Source organism: Aptenodytes patagonicus, chromosome 2 (assembly GCF_965638725.1).
Source record: "Aptenodytes patagonicus chromosome 2, bAptPat1.pri.cur, whole genome shotgun sequence".
Lineage (NCBI taxonomy): Eukaryota > Metazoa > Chordata > Aves > Sphenisciformes > Spheniscidae > Aptenodytes > Aptenodytes patagonicus.
In genome coordinates, this window is record NC_134950.1 from 165,778,287 (window position 1) to 165,799,870 (window position 21,584).

Here is a 21,584-nt window from a genome sequence, read left to right on the forward strand (position 1 = left end):
TCAACCTCCATCTCACATGCTGCTGGTTTGGGGCTAGTCAGTCTTGCTGGTAAGTCCTCCTAAACAACCTCACTGCGCTGACAGTCAGGAGCCTCCTTTCCGATCCCAGCCTGAATCTGCCTGCAGTGATTTATACTCCTTTGTTTTGGGATGAGCAGTATCCTGTCACTTAAACTGGTCTCCTCCCATGCCTACCTCTGCATTCCCCTCATCAACTTCATATTCCCGTGCTGTGCTTTTCCCAGTAGTACTTAATCTTTCTTGAGCATCAGTCATTAACGGGGTGTATTGCATATCCAGTATTGCAGATCGCTGTGCAACAGCATTGATAGTCTCCTTTCTCCTTGTAATTACCTTTCCTGATATGTATTAGAATCTCATTTATTTTTTTAATGGGTGCAACGTATTGGTACTTTGGTACATTGTACTGGCTCAGTCAGACAGAGTGATATGTAGATGGGGATATCGACAGCTGAGTTTGCCTCCCAAGACTTCAGGGACAGAAATAAGTACTTTTAGGGTCTATTTAATCTGATGTATTTTAGATGTCTTTTTGGGTAAGATATTTTATGACTTCACAGACTCCATTAACCAGATCTGACTACAAAAGCATCTCCATGCAATCATCTCAGATGTAGATGTCCACAGTGACTGATATGTATACTTTTATTATCCTCTCAAACATTTTCTGTTGGTAAGCTACTTGATCATAACATAAATTCTTAAACAGGGCTGAGTGCATGAACTTACACTTTGTATTTCATAATTCCATGCATCACGCATTCATTCAATGATAATGGTTATGCAATTCTTCCTACAGGATAGCCTGATACGCTAGAAATTGGTGGTGCTTTCTACCTTTGTGTTCTCAGAAAATATCATTAATATTTTCCTGAGGGAATAGCATTTCCATGGACAGTAGACAAAAAAAAAGCCTAGGACTGATCCTAAAAGAGCACTTCCAGCCTTATATTTCACCTTTCAGGAAAATTCTGAAGATGTCACTTCCCTGGTTACAGATTCTACATCTTGGCATGCCTGTGACTCCAGGAAGACAAAATCCGCCATGGAGATGCAGCAGTGAATTACCAGTTTGCGGTGGATTGGGGAACGGTGGTATATGTGCCGTGGAAGTACTAGGGGATGTATGTAACATCACCTCAGGCAGAGGTGAGACAATGGCAGTCCAGAAACTCAGCCCTGAGGGTGAGTTAATGCACTGCGGCTGTCAGCTTGGGTTAACACTAACTGATGCTTTTTGGGTGCTGTCTATGTCATACACAGCCAAATCGGAGCATGAGCAAAGACAGTGAGTGCATTTCTGCCCTGCGTTGAGTTGCCCTTCACTTGGTGGCATTTCAGGAGAAGCTGGTAGAAAATCCTTGGCTTCATCCAAGTGGCTGGGAGAAGAATAAAAGGGTGGCTTGGCCAGCGTACGTCATGCATATGCAAAGAGGTTGGAAGGTTGTTCCTTCTGTGATTGAAGTGTCAGTTTTATTCATGCACGTTGTTAGCGCCCATTACACGCAATTGTCCCCTGAGAAGTGGCTGGTGTCATGCTCGACTCTCGCATTGGCTGACCCGCCAGAGTAGGGGGCACCGGGGACTGCCTCGCTACCCAAATTCCCCTACATCTTCTTAATAATTCCTGTCTCGGTGATTTTCCTTATTAACCTCAGTAACATAAACGTACGTAGGAAATATGTTAAGCCCTTTATAAAACTTAACAGTAAGCATAATTATTCAGTTAGCAATTTCAGAAGCTCTTTCTTACAAATGAGGGAGAAACTATTTTATTATCTGTCTGGTTTGGCTTTACCTTCCAAAGCGGCTTCAATAACTCTAAAAATGCCTTCTGACAATAGTAGCACAGTATTATTGTGCAAAAGGCAGTTACACAGCACTTAATTTTCCAACTATGCTGTAAAGTTTAGTTCTTTGAAGATGACTCAAATATCAGCTGACCAGCAGTAAACAGTTTCATGTAGCACTGCACTGGTCCAAGACATTTTCAGGATATATGAATACAAACCAAAGATTTAAGATTTACTTAAATTCCTTTCAACAGCTGCACTGCTCTATAACATGAATTTGCCCAGGGCACTTACTAACTTTCCGTGCTTTTCTTCCACCATTCCTTTGAATTTATGTTACTGAGGCTCGGTAAGACCTGCAAACCAAATCACTGAACATACCCCAGAATCGCAGCGGTTGTAACTCTTCCAACACAAGTCTGCAGCCATTACTTTACAGTAGTTAAAGAGCAGGTCTGCTCTGTAATGCTTAGTCTTGCAGTTGCAAAAGTGACCACAGACACTACTGTAAGTACTGGCTTATGTGACAGATAAAAGTATTTAATCTAGATGAGCGTGCAGATCTGCTACGTAGGGAAAAACAAGACAGGATTTCCTCTGTGCCCTCAGAGACTAAGAAAGCATTCAGAGTCCAAATGAGATACAACTTCAAGATAACGTTTTTCCCATCAGAACTGACTCTTGAAATGCAGAGGAGGAAAGATGATCTCGGCAAGTTAAAAGAGAAACTGCTGGCACAGATTGCAACCCAGTTACAGGTAAAAGATTTAGTGCTCGAGTCTTCTTAGGGTTCGTGGTGCTTTTTGGTTACCAGAATTTTTGGGTCTGATGATGTTCAGCAAATACATGAGTTTGTGAATTCAATCCACTCTCACTAAAGAAAACAAGAAATTTGCTGACGCCAGAGGAATAAGATTACCTTCTCTCTACCTGCTAATCAATATCATGAAATCTCTATGTAACGCAGTTGACACTTGATGAGTCTCATGATTCAGAATCTGTTGTTCTTTTCACACCTATGAATCATTTCCTCTTTTTTTTGAGTGATCTACAGACAATAATCATTCCTATTTACCAGTCATTGCCGCATGCTTACAGAATTGTTGGCTGAAAAGGATAAAGCTAGCATTTTTGCTTTCAGCTGACCAATAACTTCAGTTTATCCAGGCTGACAGAGGTTTTCAATATCTGGTTTTACATCTGGGACAGTCGTTTCTGGGCACTGAAGGCTAAATATGTGTAGATAATGTTAGTGCAATCTCTGTTGAATCAGATTTTATATTTAACAGAACTTATGCACACTGATGAGTGTAAATATCTAAGGGTATCAGATGTTGCAAATTCACATCTTTCAATAATCCATGAATATTTCAAATGTTAACATTTTCCCTAGAATTTACCACATATTATTTTCAGGTTTCATTATCATACACAGAATCCATTGCTTAACGGGAGGGGGAGATTATCTTTCTGGATCTCAGGCTAAACTCCCCAAAAAGATATGCAGAAAGTAATAATTTGCCCCAACTCCTCTAATCACATTTAGTTCCAAGAAAAATCTATAGATATAGGAAGTTAGGGGAAAAATGGTAAGTAATCTGCCACTTTCTGAGTAATTATAGTTTAATCTTTTGACTTCTATTAAAAAACCCTATAAAATATAATTTGGTCTTGCCATCAACATTTTCAGTGCAAAACTAACTGTTAAAATATAAATTAATGTAAACAAAGCAATGCGCTCTGTTTCTGTACAAGCTCTTTCAAGACCTTTTCTGGCCCAGCAGCCGAGAACCAAAACACTGGGTACTTAAAAGCAAAACAACCACTAAAAGCAGTCGGTAGCAAAACCCAACATTTTTTATAGCAGCATCTACTATTAAACAACTCACTACATAAACAGTAAGCCCATTAGAGCCACAATGTCAAAGATGCTCTGTAAGCTGAACAGGCAAAACATTTCCACAATGACTGCAAGCCAGCAAAGCGCTCCATAAGATGTCAACAGGGAAATACAGTTCAGTCTTAAAAGGTTCAGAGCTTATGTAAGCCATGCTTATGGGATAGTCTATTAAAAAAGCAAGCGAGCAAGTGACATTACTGTAAACACAACCTGCAGCTTCCTAGAACATGCAGGCTAAAGACCTTCGAAACTCCACTCAAAGACACTGTGCTAGCTGTAAGGTTCACGTGTTCTGAACCAAAAACAAAGGGAAATAAAAATATCTCCCAGTACCGTGATCATTGAGGTGATATTCACTCCTGTATAGAAAAAAGATCTGGAATCCCTTCAGCTCCATGAATGGCTTAAGAAATAAAATTATTATTACCAGCCCATGTGCCTTTCTTCTAGTAAAACATTATCTGTTCTTCTGCAAAAAACAGTAAGCCTTCATTCCTAATTAGCAATGCAATGCTATCAATTTTGTACGTGGGATATGAACAAGCTCCTCTGGGTGACAACTTGGTTCATCAAATTAAAGCCATGGAGCAATGTGAGATTTGCCATTTCTGGATAAAAGAATGGTACATTTGCAGACATCCACCAGGAAATGGAGAAAAAAACGGCTCGAGAACTCACCACCAGGTTTCCTATCACCATAACCAACAAGAAGACGAGAAGGCACAGCGGCTGCCCAGCTACTTCCATGCAGTCCCACATGGTCTCGATCCACTCCCCACACAAAATTCGGAAGATGATGAGGAACGAGTGGAAGAAATCGTTCATGTGCCACCGTGGCAAACTGCCGGTCGTGCTTATCTTCTTCACGTTGTCCATGTAGCTTTTCCCAAAAAGCTGCATTCCTACCACAGCAAAAATAAAGACGATGATTGCCAGCACAAGAGTGAGGTTACCGAGGGCACCCACTGAATTACCGATGATTTTAATGAGCGTATTTAAGGTCGGCCAGGACTTTGCCAATTTGAAGACTCGCAGCTGTGAACAAAACATAAACAACAGTGTCAGTTCACAGAAGCAACAGACATTTCAGCCGATGAATTATTAAAGTGGGTAACACGTGAAAGACGTTAAATGCCACAGTGTGTGCGGTACAAGGTGATTTTAGCCATACTTCCTGTTAACCTCATTTCATCTATTAATAAAATATCAGCTGGGCTTCCTGGATGAGAATTAACCTTTCCAGAGCTATGCTCTGCCTTGTTAGACAGACGTGCTTTCAGAGGCTCATACCCCCGATATCATGGTGGGGAGAGGATGGAAGGAGGAAATCTCAGGTCTTAGTATTTTCTTTTACATTGCTTTTCCTCCTCAAATTAAACAGCCTGGCAGGCATCTGGGGGAAGGGGTTTAGGGTTCGATCCCACAAAGAGAGAAGCAATTCCTCTGTTTCAGAGCAAGCCTCAGCCAGATGCTATTAGCTGTTAGCTCCCAGGGTGAAAATCACCTCTGTGCTGAGGATCACGCTGTCTATGCACAACCTCCATCCCACTTAAGACCTATTTTAAGGATGTAAATGGTTCCTAGCCCATGTGCTGTGTTTTCAACTGAAGGTTTAATTTCAGCCCTATTGAAGAGGGATTGCTCAAATACTGACAGGAGACTCTCAGGACCTAGCAGCAGCAATGAAAAGTTTGCATTTTTGAGCGGCACAGAGAATTTTGGAAAAAAAAGTCTTCCACTAAATGTAACCATAAGAGCTTATTTTCCTGGTCTTTCCAAGTTGTGAAGCCATATCATGGCCAGAATGATTAACATGGACATCCTGGTACATGAAGTGCAACACAAATGTCAGGCTGGCAAGGAAACTACTTTTCTGTTCCAGTATGTCGACAGTCTCTCATTAGTAGGATACCACTATCCCATGCATAACAAAGGAGCTAACAGCTAAGGAGTTCCTGTGAGAGACAGATGCTATGTTATGCTGATCAGTTCTAGAAAAAAAAAAATCACTCCGTGAATAATTCAAAGGCATTTTCTTTTGACAACATTTAAAAGAATGGTGGCATGTTTATAATATAATTAAGGAATAACAACTACTAAAATGACAAGTTACTGGCTTTTGCATTTCTTGGGCTATCAATTATCTGCTGACTATGCTAACAGGTGTACAGGTATAAAATGGCGGATTTTTATTACAAATTGGAACTCAAACATTTTAAGTGTGCTACAAGTACCTGGCACAGCTAGAAGGAATCAAATTATGTTCTCATTTACCCTGATGTAAATCTGGAACAATTCCATTTATCCTGCAGCCTATAATTAGTGTCACATACCATTCAGGAGTTTGCAGCAATTAAAGTCTTTATTGGTAGATGTGTTTTTAAGAAAATATGTTGCATTCGTGTCAGAGGTTATATGTAATAAAAGAAGAGGGGTAAGAACATTATAAGACCGTTACCAGTCGAAAGGAGCGTAAAACAGACAGGTTTCCCATGCTGGACAAACCCAGTTCCATCAGGCTTAGAATAACAATTATGCTGTCAAAAATATTCCAGCCCTGCTGAAAATAGTAGTAGGGGTCAAGGGCAATTACTTTGAAGATCATTTCTGCTGTAAAAATCCCAGTGAAGACCTGCAGAAAGAAAATATGAAGTCAAAGTAACTTTCTAAGCACATCTCCTTGCTTGCAGACTTTCCACTGATACAGGTGAACACAGTGGAAAGCCAAAAACATTTTACAAGAAAATACTTTATTTTTCATGGCTGATTCTTTATCACCATTACAACTTTGTCTAGTCTTTTCACAATAATATTTGATACTGTTGTAAACTGACAATGACATCTGAGTTCAAGCACTGGATTGGAACATATATTTCCATCTCCTTCCATCATCTGAATAATCCCAGTGGTGAAAAAGAAAGTGTAAAGGTGCCTTTTATAAAGGTTAAATCTATTCATTTCAGTGGAGAAACCCGAAATAATGGAGTGGGAGTGTTAAAGGGGTATTTGGGTTGTAGTGTACTTGCTGTATTATCCCTTTTTATTTTGTTATTATTATCAATAGCAGGGCAACAGAAGCCTCCAGTCATTCTGAGGTTATTGCTGGAAGCGAAGGCGATTAGAAACTCTAATTTGAGTCCTAGTCTTTTTTTTACAGTCACGGCAATTTTCTTTTCACAGCATCTTGGGAACACATTGCTTATTTATGACCCAGTTCAAATGTCATATGGTAGAACTTCTAATTGGAACATTTTTCTTTAAAGCAACATATAAATATTACCTATGAGGCAGAGGGAGAGGGGAACAGAAGGCTGCTGACAGCAAATTCAGTTTTAACACATTCCTGCAAAGTATCTCAGAGAATCAGATCTTGTCCTTTCATATGCCCTCCTTAAGTAACAGTTTAAATGTACAACACAAGGCTACAGTCAACTTAAAATGACAAAATGTGGGCATCAACTTCTTCATATACTGTTTTATTTTCATTCCAAGTCCCAGTACAAGCTGCACAGAGCTTTATGTTTCTGAAAAATTCTCTACTGTACATACATATTAAAGCACATGGTTTTCTGTGAAACAATCAACATTAATGCACTGTGCTGGTCAAAAAAGAGGGGGGAATCCAGAGCTCACGTATCAGTAACACACAGTCAAGGACAAAAGTTTTCCTTCCAATAAGGTGAATATTTGCAGCGTTCTCCCAGCAAAACTGATCAACTCTGAGCAACAGAGATGAGAAACCCGTTAAGTTGTGGAAGGGAAAAGTTAAGATTATATAATTATGATATTAAGGAGTAAAAATAAATGATCATAGCCTGCATTTGAGGAAGGCTTGGCTTTACTCTGTAATGCTTCAGGAATGAATTCTTCCAAGTGGCCATTTTACAGAATTCCTTATATAAAATACCTTCTCTTTCTCATCAGGAAAATAATACCTTGGACTGCAACAATTTGGACTGTCATCCCATCACCGTCTCGTACCAAGAACACAATGACCTGTCTCATATTTCTAACTAGCCAACAATTTGTGAGTCACGGTGGTCAGAGATACCAAAGAGTCCCACCAGAATGCTCCGATTTCCCTTAGGACAGAGAACAAGACCAAACTGGATGTCTGTGAAATTGTAGCCAGGGGACTGCCTTAAAACCCACGATACCACGCTGCGTACATTATGCAACCGTCTTGCTGAGAAATGACTCAGGAGGATCACTTTCTTTGCCTGAATCATTTTAATCAATAGCCTTCTGAGAAGGAAATGTCACAGTAAGATAGCAAAATGTCTGAGTCTTCCTAAAGGCATCAGGAATCGTGTATGTGTATCAGCTATGAATTTCAGACGGCAGTTGTCAAATCGCCGGCACCTGGTACGCGGTGACTGTGTTTGTACAAGAGGCTGAACACTCAATACGATAAAGGCTGGAGAGAAAACAAGTAACGTAACATCCCACTGGTGCTAAATATGCCACTGCTGATTTGGAGGACTTAGTCTTAAAAAAACATTCTTTTCTCTATCATTTCAGCTATTTAAGCTCTAATATTGCATAATGGTATCTCAGTTTCTAAAGGAAAACAAAAATTGGGAAAATCTTGTTCTATCTACCTATTTTTCAAGCGGTGGAACTGCATAGGCAGATGAACCATGTAAAGATGTGCATGTGCTTGTCAGGCCTTCTGATCACATTTGAAAATGTGGATTCCTGTAAGTGATGAATGAAAGGAATCTGAAGGTAGCAGGTGCTGTACGAAGTAGACGGACAATCAGAGCGGGAGATCTCCAATGACTGGCAGCAGACTAAGAATCGCTCTCAGAGAAAGCGAATCTATATTCCACTTTCATTCTTTCATTTCACTCAGAAACATTCGTTTTGAGGAAAAAATGCCAAAGATCTGCCCTTTTTAATATTCGCGCCCCCCCCCCCCCCCCCTTAATGCTAGTATAATCACTCAAAGAGGGTTAGATGCAATGGGAAGATGACAGCCAGCCAGCGTGGGGGCAGAGGAGGGGTCTGGCAGTCTGCGGCTTAGGGGATGCAGTCACCTGGCAGCTTGCCCTGGAGATGGGACTCCCTTCCCTTTCACAGGGGATTGCAAAAAAAGTCAATTTTCATTACAAATGACTTTGCAAAATCCTCCACAAAATGGAATTATCTTCCTCTGACCTGTTCTACTCACAATCAATTCAGTTATGCAGGGGTTTAGTAAAGCTGGCGAGGGGGAGCTGGGACCGTCTGGCCTCTCGCAGACCCATCCTGCGATCTCAGAGGAAGGGGAGACCCGTGCCATCAGCCTGCTACAAAAAATATCATCAGGCTGTTTTGCTTATTTTACACTTTAGCACAAAGAGGAGAAATAGCTCTAGGCAGTGCTGAGAAACTCAGTGAAGTACTTTTTTTTTTTTTTGCAAAATTTTGCAAAATTTGCCTTGCAATTCCTCACCCTGCTCATTGTCTCTATTTCCTTGTTGGCACCCGGCACAACCCCGCTCATCCCCGGCAGGTCTGCAGGAGCCGTGTTGGCAGGAGGGATGCCAAGGGCTAAAGTTTCACCGCCTGTGGTCTGCAAAGGGAGAAGCCGATCTGCCAAAAGCAGAGCAAGGAGCAGACACATTTACTATCTGGAGTGCCAGAGGGGGAAACAGCAGCATTGCCACCTGCTGTGATGGATACTGGGTCCGAAGGAGTCTTTTTAAGTCATCTCAGAAGGCCACAAATTGTTGAGCAGCAACAAGGGAGGCTGGCTGCAAAGTGGAGCTGGATGCAGTCCTGTGAGATGACTTTCCGAGCTACCCTTATCTACTGCTTTCCACAGAGGGCAAGGGCACGGGTTTGAAGCAAGAGACCCAAACAGATTTTTACTTAGCGCAACAACAGAGGGAGATTTGCCAAGACACAGCAGCCAAAAAACTGGAGACTAGTCCCACAGCCTAGGAGAAGAACCTCAACCTGCCCAAGGAGGCCCAGAGCTAAGAATAACAAGGACCAGGGTAAAGAAAAAAATCCATACGTGATGTACCACATATTCTAGGACTGATACAAAAAGTCTGATTATTGCTACTACCCACCTAAACCTGTCAGCGTAGGATGCTTCTCACCAAAGGCAGACATCACATCTGTAGTGTCCCTGCATACTCCCACTATAGTCGATGGTCACTACAGTCACTGGCCTCCAGGACATAGTTCACCTTATCCAAAAGTAAATGTCTTTAAAACATCACATTAATTGTGCCTTAAAATTGTCCATTACTCTCCACGGACTTTGAAGGGAGACAAAGGCAACCAGCTCTGACAGAAACTCCTACGCTATAAATATCTAAAGTTAGGCAAGGTGAATCCCACTTTGAGATATTGCAGCCTTCGGTTTTACAGAAATAAAGGACATTTCTCATCCCTGCTATGAGCTTCTCAAATTCAAACTTAGCAGCATCCACGTTCCAGGGTACTCCAGACTTACTTATGGTATCCTATAGGATATCTCTGCTTCTACCACTAGATTTTAGGGGCAATTCCACCACACCATAGCTAGATGGCATGTGCCTTTCCCGATACAGACTATTCTAAAATTAAAAGGGTTTTAAACATTAAGTTTTAAAGCAGTAAAACACAGTAACTTTTAAACATAAATGCAGAGAAAGACGATTAAAGAAAAAGCTTCCGTTTTGTAGTAACTGCAGAATTTTAGTGGCCCCCTGGGTTAATAAATTGGAAAGGCTTTTTTGCTGTCCCTGCAGCTTGGCTGTAGGTCTGTCACTCTGCTTTTCCTCGGAGAAGTGCGGTCTCTGCTTACTTTGCAGCCGTCTCTCTGGCTGCTCCACCTTGCGCATTAAGAGTTTCCCCTCGAAGCATCACCCATGCTTTGCTCCATGTCCCCTCTGCCCTGGGGTTTGCATGGGACCCAGCACACACAGCTGGACAAGGCAGGGAGGCACAGCAGGACATAGAGGGACAGACAGTAAATGTACCATAGGCACCTTCCCGCATATACATCTAGATACGCTCAAACACCACTCTATTTCCCTCCAAGGTATTGCCTTGTGTCGTGGTTTAACCCCAGTTGGCAACTAAGCCCCACATAGCCACTTGCTCACCCTCCTCCCCTCCAGTGGCATGGGGGATAGAATTGGAAGAACAAAAGTAAGAAAACTTGTGGGTTGAGATAAGAACAGCTTAATAATTGAAAAAAAAAAAAGTAAAAAAAATTGTAATGAAATGGAAAACAACAAGAGAGAGAAAGAGGAACAAAACCCAGGAAAAACAAGTGATGCAACCGCTCACCACCCGCCGACCGATGCCCAGCCAGTCCCCGAGCAGCGATCACCGCCTCCCAGCCAACTCCCCCCAGCTTATATACAGAGCATGATGTCATATGGCATGGAATATCCCTTTGGCTAGTTTGGGTTAGCTGTCCTGGCTATACTCCCTCCCAGATTCTTGTGCACCTCCTCACTTGCAGAGTATGGGAAGCTGAAAAGTCCTTGACTTAGTATAAACACTGCTTAGCAACAACTAAAACATCAGTGTGTTATTACATTATTCTCATGTTAAATCCAAAACACAGCACTGTACTAGCTACTAGGATGAAAATTAACTCTATCCCTGCCGAAACCAGGAAACCTTGGTTTTTTCTGTAGGTTTTTTTAAACTTAAAAGTCACTATTAGCCACCAAGAACCGATGCTTTATCATTTCTTTAAAAGAAATCCCAAATAAACCCCATTAACCTGTCTCTTATCTCATTTTCTTAAACTGATACAAACTAGAAACCTACCGGGAACAGCCCAGAAACATAGCTTTAATGGTTGCTAATAACATTAGAGTATGTTAGTTTAATAAAAATAGACCCTTGTCCTTCATTCTTTTCTCTTCACCCCCAGGAAGAGGTGACTATGTGGACTCTCTTGACATGTCATAGGCAAAGCGATGCTGACAGCATATCAAAACGGGGTCTTCCCAAGCTGCAGCCAAAACTGTAAAAAGCAGGAAATAGACTCCTCAGGTAGCACTGCAAGTTCACGTTCACTTACCAAGTTGCCTATGTAAAGCATGTGGTCAAACTCCTTCGTCATCTTATAATGCTCCAAGGCCATGAAGAGTGTGTTCAGCACAATGCAAAGGGTGATGGTGAGGTCGGTAAATGGGTCCATTACCACAAACTTGACAAATTTCTTGATTAAAAGCCAAAGCGGGCAGCAATCCCAAATGAGAAATTTAACAGCAAAGTGGTTCCAGCAGGGAGGACATTTCTGGTGTGATTCCTCAAGCTCTAAGTCACAAGCAGCAAAGTAACAGTCAATTCACACTGAGTTATATGACAAGAGAACACTTAAAATGACTCATAACGTAGAGAAAGGCCCCTGAATTACCTCAAACTTTTTTTTAGGGTAAAAATATTTCTGTCCTAACAGGCTGGCAAATTACGCACTTTGGGTTTTTTGCCAGTTGACCTGCACTTAGCAGACAGTGACCTATTCTGAAAGTAATAACCTTTTAAAAGTGTCACAAGCAAAAACGAAGAATCACACTATGGATGTAAAGTCTAGTATTATATATAGGCTCAGACTTTTACTCTGTTTTCCATTTTGGCAAGTTCAAATGGATAAGAATACACTATCTTCATTTAACTTAGATTTGAATATTTTTTTTTCATTCCCAGGTCCCATTTTAGAAGTATCTTAAGTAATACCTTTTAAAGCGGTTAAGAGATGAAAGAGCTTAAATCCAATATTTAGAGCTGATTTAAGCGCTTGAGAGCCAGAGTATCACTGGTTATCAATAGGGTTTCGGTTCTTGATGTGCAATCCAAACAGGCATTAAGCATCTGTTTTCTTCTGAAAGGCCCACATACAAAATCAGGGGAGTGCATAAGTTAGTTTGAAAATGCTGCTAAAGCTCCATTGTGTTTTTTAAAGATGCTTTTACAATATTACCTAAAATACAGCTTTTATATGTTCATTTTATTTGATCACAAAAGAAGTGAAATAGCTTCATAAGTATAATTTGTGTTAAACAGTGAAAAAGAAAAGCCAAAAAAGACAGTTAATGGCTGAATGATAATGATTAGCGGAATTGCTTAATGCTTTCCTTTTCTGATTCCTTTATGGGCATGGAATGCTGCATAACGGTTTTAGTCTATATAATTAGAACCTGCACTGATAACAGGAAAACTTCAGCCAAGGCTGTTATTTCAATCAGTTTATAAACAGCCTCCTCTCTCAAGCCAGGATGCATTCTTTGTGCATTTTCCGTCATTGGACAACAGAACTGCGGTATTAGGTGTCTTCTAGCAAGCTTTCAAAATATCGGATGATGTCCTCCATGCACAGGTTTTGCGCAAACATCTACACTGCTCCGAGATCTCTGGGAAACCAAATTGCTCCCAAGCAATAACTATGTCTTTCCAGCCTCCAAACACAGGGTTTACAGGTAAGTGCCTAAAATGATGTGAGAACCATCCGTACGCCAAACAATTTCAATGCAAAATCCTAATTTTGCATTTTTTTGGAAACCCTCCTCAAAGTAATAAAGACTTTGGGGCAGTCACTTCCTAAAGGACCTAATTTTCCAGGTAAATCCAGAAGAACACATCTGTCTATATCCATACTCCTCATAATCACTTCTAACCAACCCGGCTTATTCCACTGTTATTAGTTTTGGGACCTTCAATGATGGACACACATCAGATGTGTGACTCTTTTCTCTGAGGCTCCACACTCGACACATGCCCCTTTAAGTCCAGGTTGCTGCTGAAAGGGGCATCCCTCTCAGCCACAGGTTATTTCTCTGTCCTTTTGACAGCTTTTGTGCTCCTGGACCTTCTGGGTGTGCTGGTTCTGCTCGCTGATCCAGCTGAAAACCAATTGCTTGTACGGTCAAATCAAACTGCAGGAACACAGCGAGGGGAGGAGAAAGGTGTGACTGTCCTCTTTTGGCAGTGATGTGGCATTAAAATGGTTTAAATCAATCAAGAACCCACATCCTTTCCCCAGAACGGGTGACCTTTAGAAATCACAACAGATTTATTAGTTTTTGAAAGACATCTGCAAAAGGGAAAGTGAAATTAGACTCAGCTGCTTTTTTTCTGCTACTTTATATTGTTTTAAAAAAATGGTCAGAAAAACACAGTCAAAGTTTGTGTTGGAGATATTTTTACTCTTATTTTTAAATGACACCCCCCCCCTCCCCCCAGGTCCTTCGTTGTCTGCAAGGCTTTGCAATGTCTGGGGAAAACAGGCAGGTGATGACTACCCAAGAGCCGAGAGCAGAAACCAGTTAACTAAATGGGAAGGGATTTCTGATGTGGCTGTTTCACAGAGTTTGGCACAAATCATACAGCTATTATTATAGTTAAAGCCAGTGATACATTTTATTTCTGATTTATTCAAGATATTCCTCTTGTTGTTAACAAGTATTCAATTTCAATGACTAATCAAAGTCTGGGAGTTAGAAAAGGTTTGATAAGGATTGAAACAGCTTTCTTCTGTATGAGGCTAAAAACGTACATCCGCTGAGTTACCCTAGGCTTGATGGTCTCTATTTCTGTGGTAAAAAGTAATAGAAAGTACCATTAAATAAATAAGCAGAAGTCCAGCTCAGGCCTTTTAGGCATTCTTAACACATTATAAAGAAGCAAATCAATCACAAAGTTAATTGCTAAAAACCCCACAGAAAACAAATAAAACCTTTGCAGAATACACTAAACACTGGAATACATTGAAGTGATTATTTACCTATTAAGAATATAACTCTTTATTTATTTAAACATATATATATCTGTTCTGGCCACAATACTGCTGAATATAACCACAGGGGATGGTAAAAAGCTCAGGAGGAAGAAGAGCTTTGTGGTTTCATGCTGGGCTGTCTCCAAAGAGCTAGGTCCAGTCCCTTTCTGTAAGGCATCTCCCAGACAAGTCCCCTGTCTTGCTTTCCTATTCATCAGTAACACAGAGAATAAGGCCGCAGGAGAATCCCAAATTTCCCTTGCTCCACACTGTGTTCTTGACAGACGTTTTGCTATACTCTTAGTTGCTACCTCCTATCTTGTCTCAATTTACAATGTAGGAGACACGAGGAACTGTAAGAAGCCCTTTCATGCTGCATGCAAAGAGCCTAGAAATGCGATGTCTTCCTCTGAGTTGTTGTCTTGCTATCAATAAATTTGTAAAAGGGAAATGCAAAGTTCCTGTGTTTGGAAAGACAGGGAAGGGAAATCCTCCTGCACCTAATGAGAAGCCTAATGAGCAATGGAAAAATTTGCTGAGAAATATTTGCATGGACAACTGGGTCCTTTGCGCATCCTTAAATTTCACGGTGGGTTTCAAACACGCACCAAACTGTTGTGTCCCACTAGCTGCTCTGCAAGGAGGAGACTTTCCTCCTCCACTACTTGTAAGTTCTGCACGTAGCTGGTGACTGCACACACCAGGCTTCGCATCAGCTCCAGAGAGATGAGACATAAATGCATGTACAGTCACCCAAACAGTCTGGCGCCCCACTACCCTGCATCTTGGTTAGCCCTGTGTAAATCAAATGCCATGGGGGCACAAAATGTTACCAGATCCGACTTCGATGGCCAGCATTTTGTCAGGATTTTTACAAGTCCATGGGTAAGATAGTGATTATATTGCCTTCTTGCTTCACCTATATTGTAGGGGTTGCAATAACTACCTATAATGTTGGGGTAGCCTCTTGCAAAATGAGAGTTTAATATTAGGGTCTTTTGTGTCACTTTGTTCCTGCCAGTCAACGTGCATATGGCTTTGAGTTGGGGAACTAAAGATGTGTCTTACCTTCCAGGGCACTGGTGATGATGCTGACAGCGCTCACTGCCCTCTGCCTCTGAAAGGGTTCGTCCGAGTGGTCCACCGATGGGCGGTGGGGCATTAAAAGGTGCTTCTTGCTTGCCTCGTCCGAGGGAGAGGTCTGCTTAAATGAACACATTGGATCAGCAAAATAAAAACAAGGCAGATATGGGGTAGCATTTTCAAAATTGCCTTAGCACGGTTTTTCCCATCTGATAAGTCCAAAGCTCACCGATTTCCCAATTAGACGTGTGCTGATGGGGTATTGCTTTTGAAAATGGTACTTTGAGCAATTTTGGAAACTTTGCCCTGCCCTTTGCCTTCATGTAAATAGGTGAAAGATGCAGGTGAAAATAAAGGGACGCTTCTGGTGCCAGAGAAACAGCAGTGCTGTTTTACCATGTTCTTTGCTTGTGAAAGCAGCCCTGCTTAATTACATTAATTATTCCATTATTTCTGAAATGTGTTAACTGTTTAATTATACCGATAGAAGAGGAAACGGGGCGTGGGTAACAGCTCCATTACAGGCCTCTGATATAGTACCAAGCAAACTGACTCCTCAACACATGTTTTTTCTTGTTCTGAAACACTGCCAAATCTCAGGAACATATTGTCATTCTGGTGATCTTTGGTGTCACGGATTCCGAAGCTCCGTAATTAGGGGAGAATCTTGGCTTCTTTTTTCTCAGGAAAAATAAAAAACCCCGTCAAACTATCTAGTTCTCATGTTTCTCAAGTAAAAGCTTAAAAAAAAAAAAAAGAAATAAAATACCAGAAAAACAGAACTCCGCAAACCGTCTTTATTTAATGTTTCATTTTAAATTAGTTTTATGCTTTTTGAAGGCTTGGGTTTCTGAAGTCAGCCAGAAACACAGTATAGCTGCAGACACACACTGTATTAAATACTTTATATTGTCAGCTCACAGGAGCAACATGTTAAGACTTCTACTATTACAAACTCCCACTTCATACGGAGACAAATCCTGCTTGCTTTACGCCTCCAGCTCTCCCACAGGTAGAAGGAAACGTGGTGGTTAAGGTGTAAGGAACTAGGAAAGCCAAGTTCAACGCCATTCTCTGTCTCAGACCTCCTGGTTGAGACACTCAGTCTCCCAAAATAAATGTTTTAACAGCCCCCGTCCTGCTCCTCCAAGCATACAGACTGTGAGCTCCGAGACACTACGTAAGCAAGAGAGAGACACTGTAGATAGATGGGTCCTGATGGTGCTTGTGATATAGCTCAAGGAAATGTGAAAGGAGAAGAGATTCCTATGAAGATGGAAAGCTCTGGTTTATACAGGTGTCAGAGTAGCTGCTTTTGCTTCTCCATAGTCAAATGAGGTACAGGAATTGGATTCAGTCTTCTGGATCTTCTCTCATCACTTGGGTCTGAAATGGCCGTAACCACCCGGAGCAGCACTCAGGATGCCAACCGAGACCTGCCATGGGCAGCTGCTTCACAGCTCTGCTGTCTGTGCCCGGGATATGCACCCAGAGGGACTCAGGATCCCTCCTCTTGGCCATTTCTCTATCAAAACTGCTCTTCAAGAAAGGCAGTTCCATGAGAATAGCAGGAGAAAAGCACGGAAGCTCTACGAGCTGTCTTTCTGGTGTATGACCTCTTCAGGACAGGGGACATCCCCTTGTCAGGTGGTTGCAACAAAGCCAGTTGGCCACTGATTGACACTGAAAATAGCCAGGATACTGGTCCTAGGTCACTTCAAAGTACGGCAGTTAAAAATACCAATCACTGCAAGACCAGAGAAGAGTAAGGACTTTTAAAGCAAGCACTTAAAACATTAGCTAAGCCAGGAAAGCAGTAATGCTTCAAAATGGCTTTTTTTTTTTTAAATAAAATGTTCTCTTTTGTTAAAACAATTGGCTCATTGTCCATTGAGTTACTGATGCAGTCATCTTAAAAGGAGAGGTGTAATCAGAACCTATTCAAAGAGACTCTTACTTGTGAACAACATAACAAGAAAACACCTTATCCTTGGCTTAGGAGCTGGGGAAACCAGGAATGGTATATTTCAGATGCATTAGTTCGCTTGATTCCCTTCACCTCAAAAACATCCAATAAAAACCAAAGAAACAACAAATGTTTTATTAACGAAGAAAGCATCTACAGAATTGCATAATCATTTGCACCAGTTTGGAGTACATAACAAATACACGGGGCTGAAAAGAAATAACTAGACAAGGAGATAAAAAACATGAGGGAGACAAATTTCCAAGTAGAATAAACTAAAAAAGTAAAAGCAAAGAAAAAGGAAAAAAAAAAAGCCAAATAAAACCCCAACCCTTCCAGTTCCCTCTGTCTGTAGAATAAACCATAAGAAAACCTCAAATTTCAAATTCCTCTGGATCATCTAACTTTTTAAATTGTATCATCTTTCTATCCCATCTGACCCAAAGCTTAGGACATACCAGTAACATGTCTTTGGACAACCTCATCCCCAGAAGTACCAGTTTTCTGACTGTCAAGAAAGATACTATATTCCTAGTCACGCATGCAGAAGTGCTTGCAGAAGTTATGGGTTGGTGGCCTTTATCTGAAAGCCACCTTTTACTCACAGGTGCAAAGAGAATTCACTGCAGAGGTAAAAAGTCAAAGGAAAAACATTCAGAAAGTCATTCTTCCTATTTTTTGATTCAGCTAAACCAGGGTAAATGAAAAGTCCAAGTTAAACAGGTTTGGTATATCCTTCATAAAAAAAATAGCAGGGAACTGACTTTTTCCCTAAGTTTGATGTGATATTCCCAACCCAACAAGTTTTTTAAGTCACTCTATTTTTCTTTCCAGCCCAGCATCCTCAGTCCTGCCACCTGTGTCACAAGAAGTGGTCCCCAAGACTTCAGGAGTTGCGCTGGAGTCAAGGGGACTGTTGGCAGTGTGCCATCCTCCGTGTGCAAAGGGGTATTTCTGAAGGAGACGTGTGCATGGCTCCTTCTTCATCTCTGGAGGGGCGAGGTGGTGAAATTTGCTGCTGGCCTGCGTTCAGAGCAAACGCTGCCACACGTGATAGCCGCCCGCCTGCCCAGCTGCACGTGTCCCCGCCGGAGGGCAGAGCCCGAAGCCTGCTGCTCCCTGCCAGCCGCTCGGCAGCGGGCACACAGCGGACGTTCATCCCCAGAGCCAGGACACAGTGTCTGGCAGGCAATGTCGGGGTGTAAGGAATACTCCTGTCCTCTTGCAGGAGGACGTGGCCTCTTTATCAAAAGAACAGTAAATCTGTCACATAGTCAGCTTGCAATTTACTATGAAGTATTTTTCCAGGAAAGAAAGTTTCCATCCAGGTGAATTGCTTAAAATTATTGAAGTTACTTAGGGAAGTTGATGAGCTTTTGTTCTTTGTAAATAGATATGTGAGGGGTGTGTGTGTTTATTATTTATTTTAGGACAGAGTTAGCTAGTAGTCACAGAAGGAACTGGCAGGTTTTGCACTCTGAGATAGAGAGCAGTTCCAGGAACTGGACGAACAAGGCAGCATAAAGGCTATTATCGTTACAGAGAGAATGTACACAGGCACAGTTGGTCATCGTACTTATATTTGTATAGAAGTTAAGCAAAAATAACAACAGTCCCTATAGTTACGCAAGGAGTCTCCTTAGGATGCAGATGAGAAATCACAACGGAATTAAACACAGGCACCTCCAGCAGGACAAGATTATTTGTGTTGCTCCCCTATTGACTGGAAACGTTTCTCCTTTGGATTAGCTGAATTCTATAGGGACAAATATGCTCTTCAGTAATTTACATGTAAATGAAGATGCATAACATTGCAGAATTATTTTCTTCTGACTGCCTACAGTTCTGAGTTACGCCAAAACTGTTATGTGAAGATGGGCTTATACATGGCAGCATTTTAAAGACCACATTTGGGAACTGGGACAAGTTTAATTTTCCTTGTACAGTAAAAATCTTTTCAAGCATAAAAAGAAGGCCACACCATGAACAATGGACCCGGTAAGGCACTAGCACAATTATTTAATGAGATTGAAGGTGACCATAATAGCGCAGAGCATTAAAAGGAAGGCATTTAATTTTGTGGATACTTGATTATCTAAAAAGATGCACTGTAAACTGGAGCAGCTTGCAATATTTGTGTCAAATCTGCATTTACACTTAGGATGTGCTAAAGCAAAGTTTGAAATGAGCGGAAACTAGAGCCACAGTGACAGCTCTCTGTGCGACAGTGGCAGAGGGCTGGCTAGCTTTCGTCCGAATGACTTACTGGTGGCGATTTTTTGATGACTTATTTTGTTGACCTCTTTCTGAACATGAAAACTGCTAACACTTTGCCTTTTCACCAGTCCCATGGCAAAGCAAGAAGGGGAAAAAAGAAATTTAACTCGAAGTGGTTTAGGGTGAACAAGAAAACCTCAAACCAATGTGGTCAGCAAAACAGTTTTATGCTTAGCAAGAACAAAAGCGAAGGTCTTTTTTTTTGTATAAAAAAGACAAAAAAGTTTATCTAAAGATAAGCATCTAAATCCTTAGTTCGGCACCTCGGTGAGCAGCCTGGCCTTTCTTAAGGGCTCATTCCCAAGTATTTTTCTCTCCTGTCAAGCTAGAAATACTCAGTACTTCTAGTTTCCTAAAAGAAAAAAAAAATATGTGCAACCAAGATGAAATTCAGGAAAGGTTGTGTGTGCAAGAGGGAGACCCCAGGTAGCTCCAACCTCCACCTTGCTGCTCATCCCAAAGCCATGTCATGGGTGGCCCTGCTCCGCTGCTGGGCTGATGGGAAGCTTTGGTGAGCAAGTGAGAACAAAGCAATGGAGACCACCAGCCAACAGCCAGCTGCCCACTTGCAAACAATCACCTCCTCAGTCCCATGTCCATTTCTCTGCCACTTCTAACCTCCAAAATAATTGGAATGTCAGGATAAACCAAACAACCCCTGTGATACCCCTGCAGAGTTACAGAAAGGGCTCAAATTGGCTTTAGGAGGCAAGAGGGGATGCTGCCATGTGTATTTTTTAACCCTTAAGAAATTCTTGAAAACCACAGGTGACATCTTACTCATCCTCATCAGATCCCATGGATACATTGAGCTCCAGATAACAGCTCATTAACTTAATCCAATTCTGTTCAAACAGATCAATACCTTGTTGAAGGGAGATGTTATTCTAACCTCTTAAATAACTAAGAAACACCAAGACACAACAGAACAATACATAGCTACAAATAAATACTACAAGAATGTGCAGAAACTTTAGTTTGTAGTGTGCTCTGAAGTTACTTACATGATATATAGACTTTCTCTAAAAAAGACAATAGCCCAAGCTCCCAGCCCGGCAATCAGCAAGAGCATAAAAACGTATCATTTTTCAAACTTCTCAGTCTCAGGACAAGCCAAAAAAAATTAGGACTTTAAGCATGGTCACCATGGTCATCCTGCTTGTGTCTTATTTACACTGGGGTAAGTTCGATGAAATCAGCAGCTGCACCACTTGAAGAAAGCTGGTAGGAGAACAGGACCAGCCCTGATTCAGTCCTCTGCAGGGTACACTGGAGATTTCAAGGAGAGTGACTAGGACATACCACGGGTTTCTTGGGACAAGCTCCCTGCACCCCTCAGACTTGAATGCCTGTTGCTCTTCACATCCAGGTGAAGAATGCCTGACCCAGAGCCACCTCTGTGGGGGGTGTTTGCAGATCATACTTTCATATTGCACCACTTTGCTCTTCATACCTCAGCGGGCTTCCTAGCTTGAACACTGCAGTGTAACCCTCCGTGCTGCCAAGAGCAGCTCCCCGACAACGCTGCCACCACTCTTTGCGGGTGCTCTTATGTGGCATGGGAACATCAACGGGTGTAGCAAAGTGTGCAGAGTCTCATGGGATTCCTGCAGAGGAGAGGATGTCCCTCCTCTTGCTCAGGCTGTGCACTGAAGCCCCTGGTGACTGCATGGACGGATGCCATTCTGCATGGACCGTGCCAAACATGGCCAGCAAGCCTGCTGACCAGTCAGCCTACCCCATCTGACAAGACTGACAGGCCTAAGCAGCATCGACTGAGATTATTTGAAATCTCTCCTGTTTCACTAGCTGTATTTAGGGATTAGG

At 41.7% G+C, this 21,584-nt stretch overlaps 1 protein-coding gene across 4 annotated transcripts in view; it reads right to left on the bottom strand.

Moving 5' to 3' along the window:
• The window catches only part of SCN5A (sodium voltage-gated channel alpha subunit 5), a 176,231-nt gene that overhangs the window by 89,560 nt on the left and 65,087 nt on the right, over positions 1–21,584 (bottom strand). For 3 of the 4 annotated variants that reach the window (XM_076331980.1, XM_076331978.1, XM_076331979.1), the window contains exons 12-15: positions 15,500–15,632; positions 11,735–11,973; positions 6,173–6,346; positions 4,393–4,749 (exon numbers count right to left, since the gene is read on the bottom strand). In XM_076331980.1, the coding sequence (XP_076188095.1) occupies positions 4,393–4,749; positions 6,173–6,346; positions 11,735–11,973; positions 15,500–15,632 (903 nt within the window). Of the gene's footprint in view, positions 1–4,392; positions 4,750–6,172; positions 6,347–11,734; positions 11,974–15,499; positions 15,636–21,584 lie in introns of all 4 variants that reach the window. The other variant, XM_076331981.1, reaches the window with a different exon arrangement.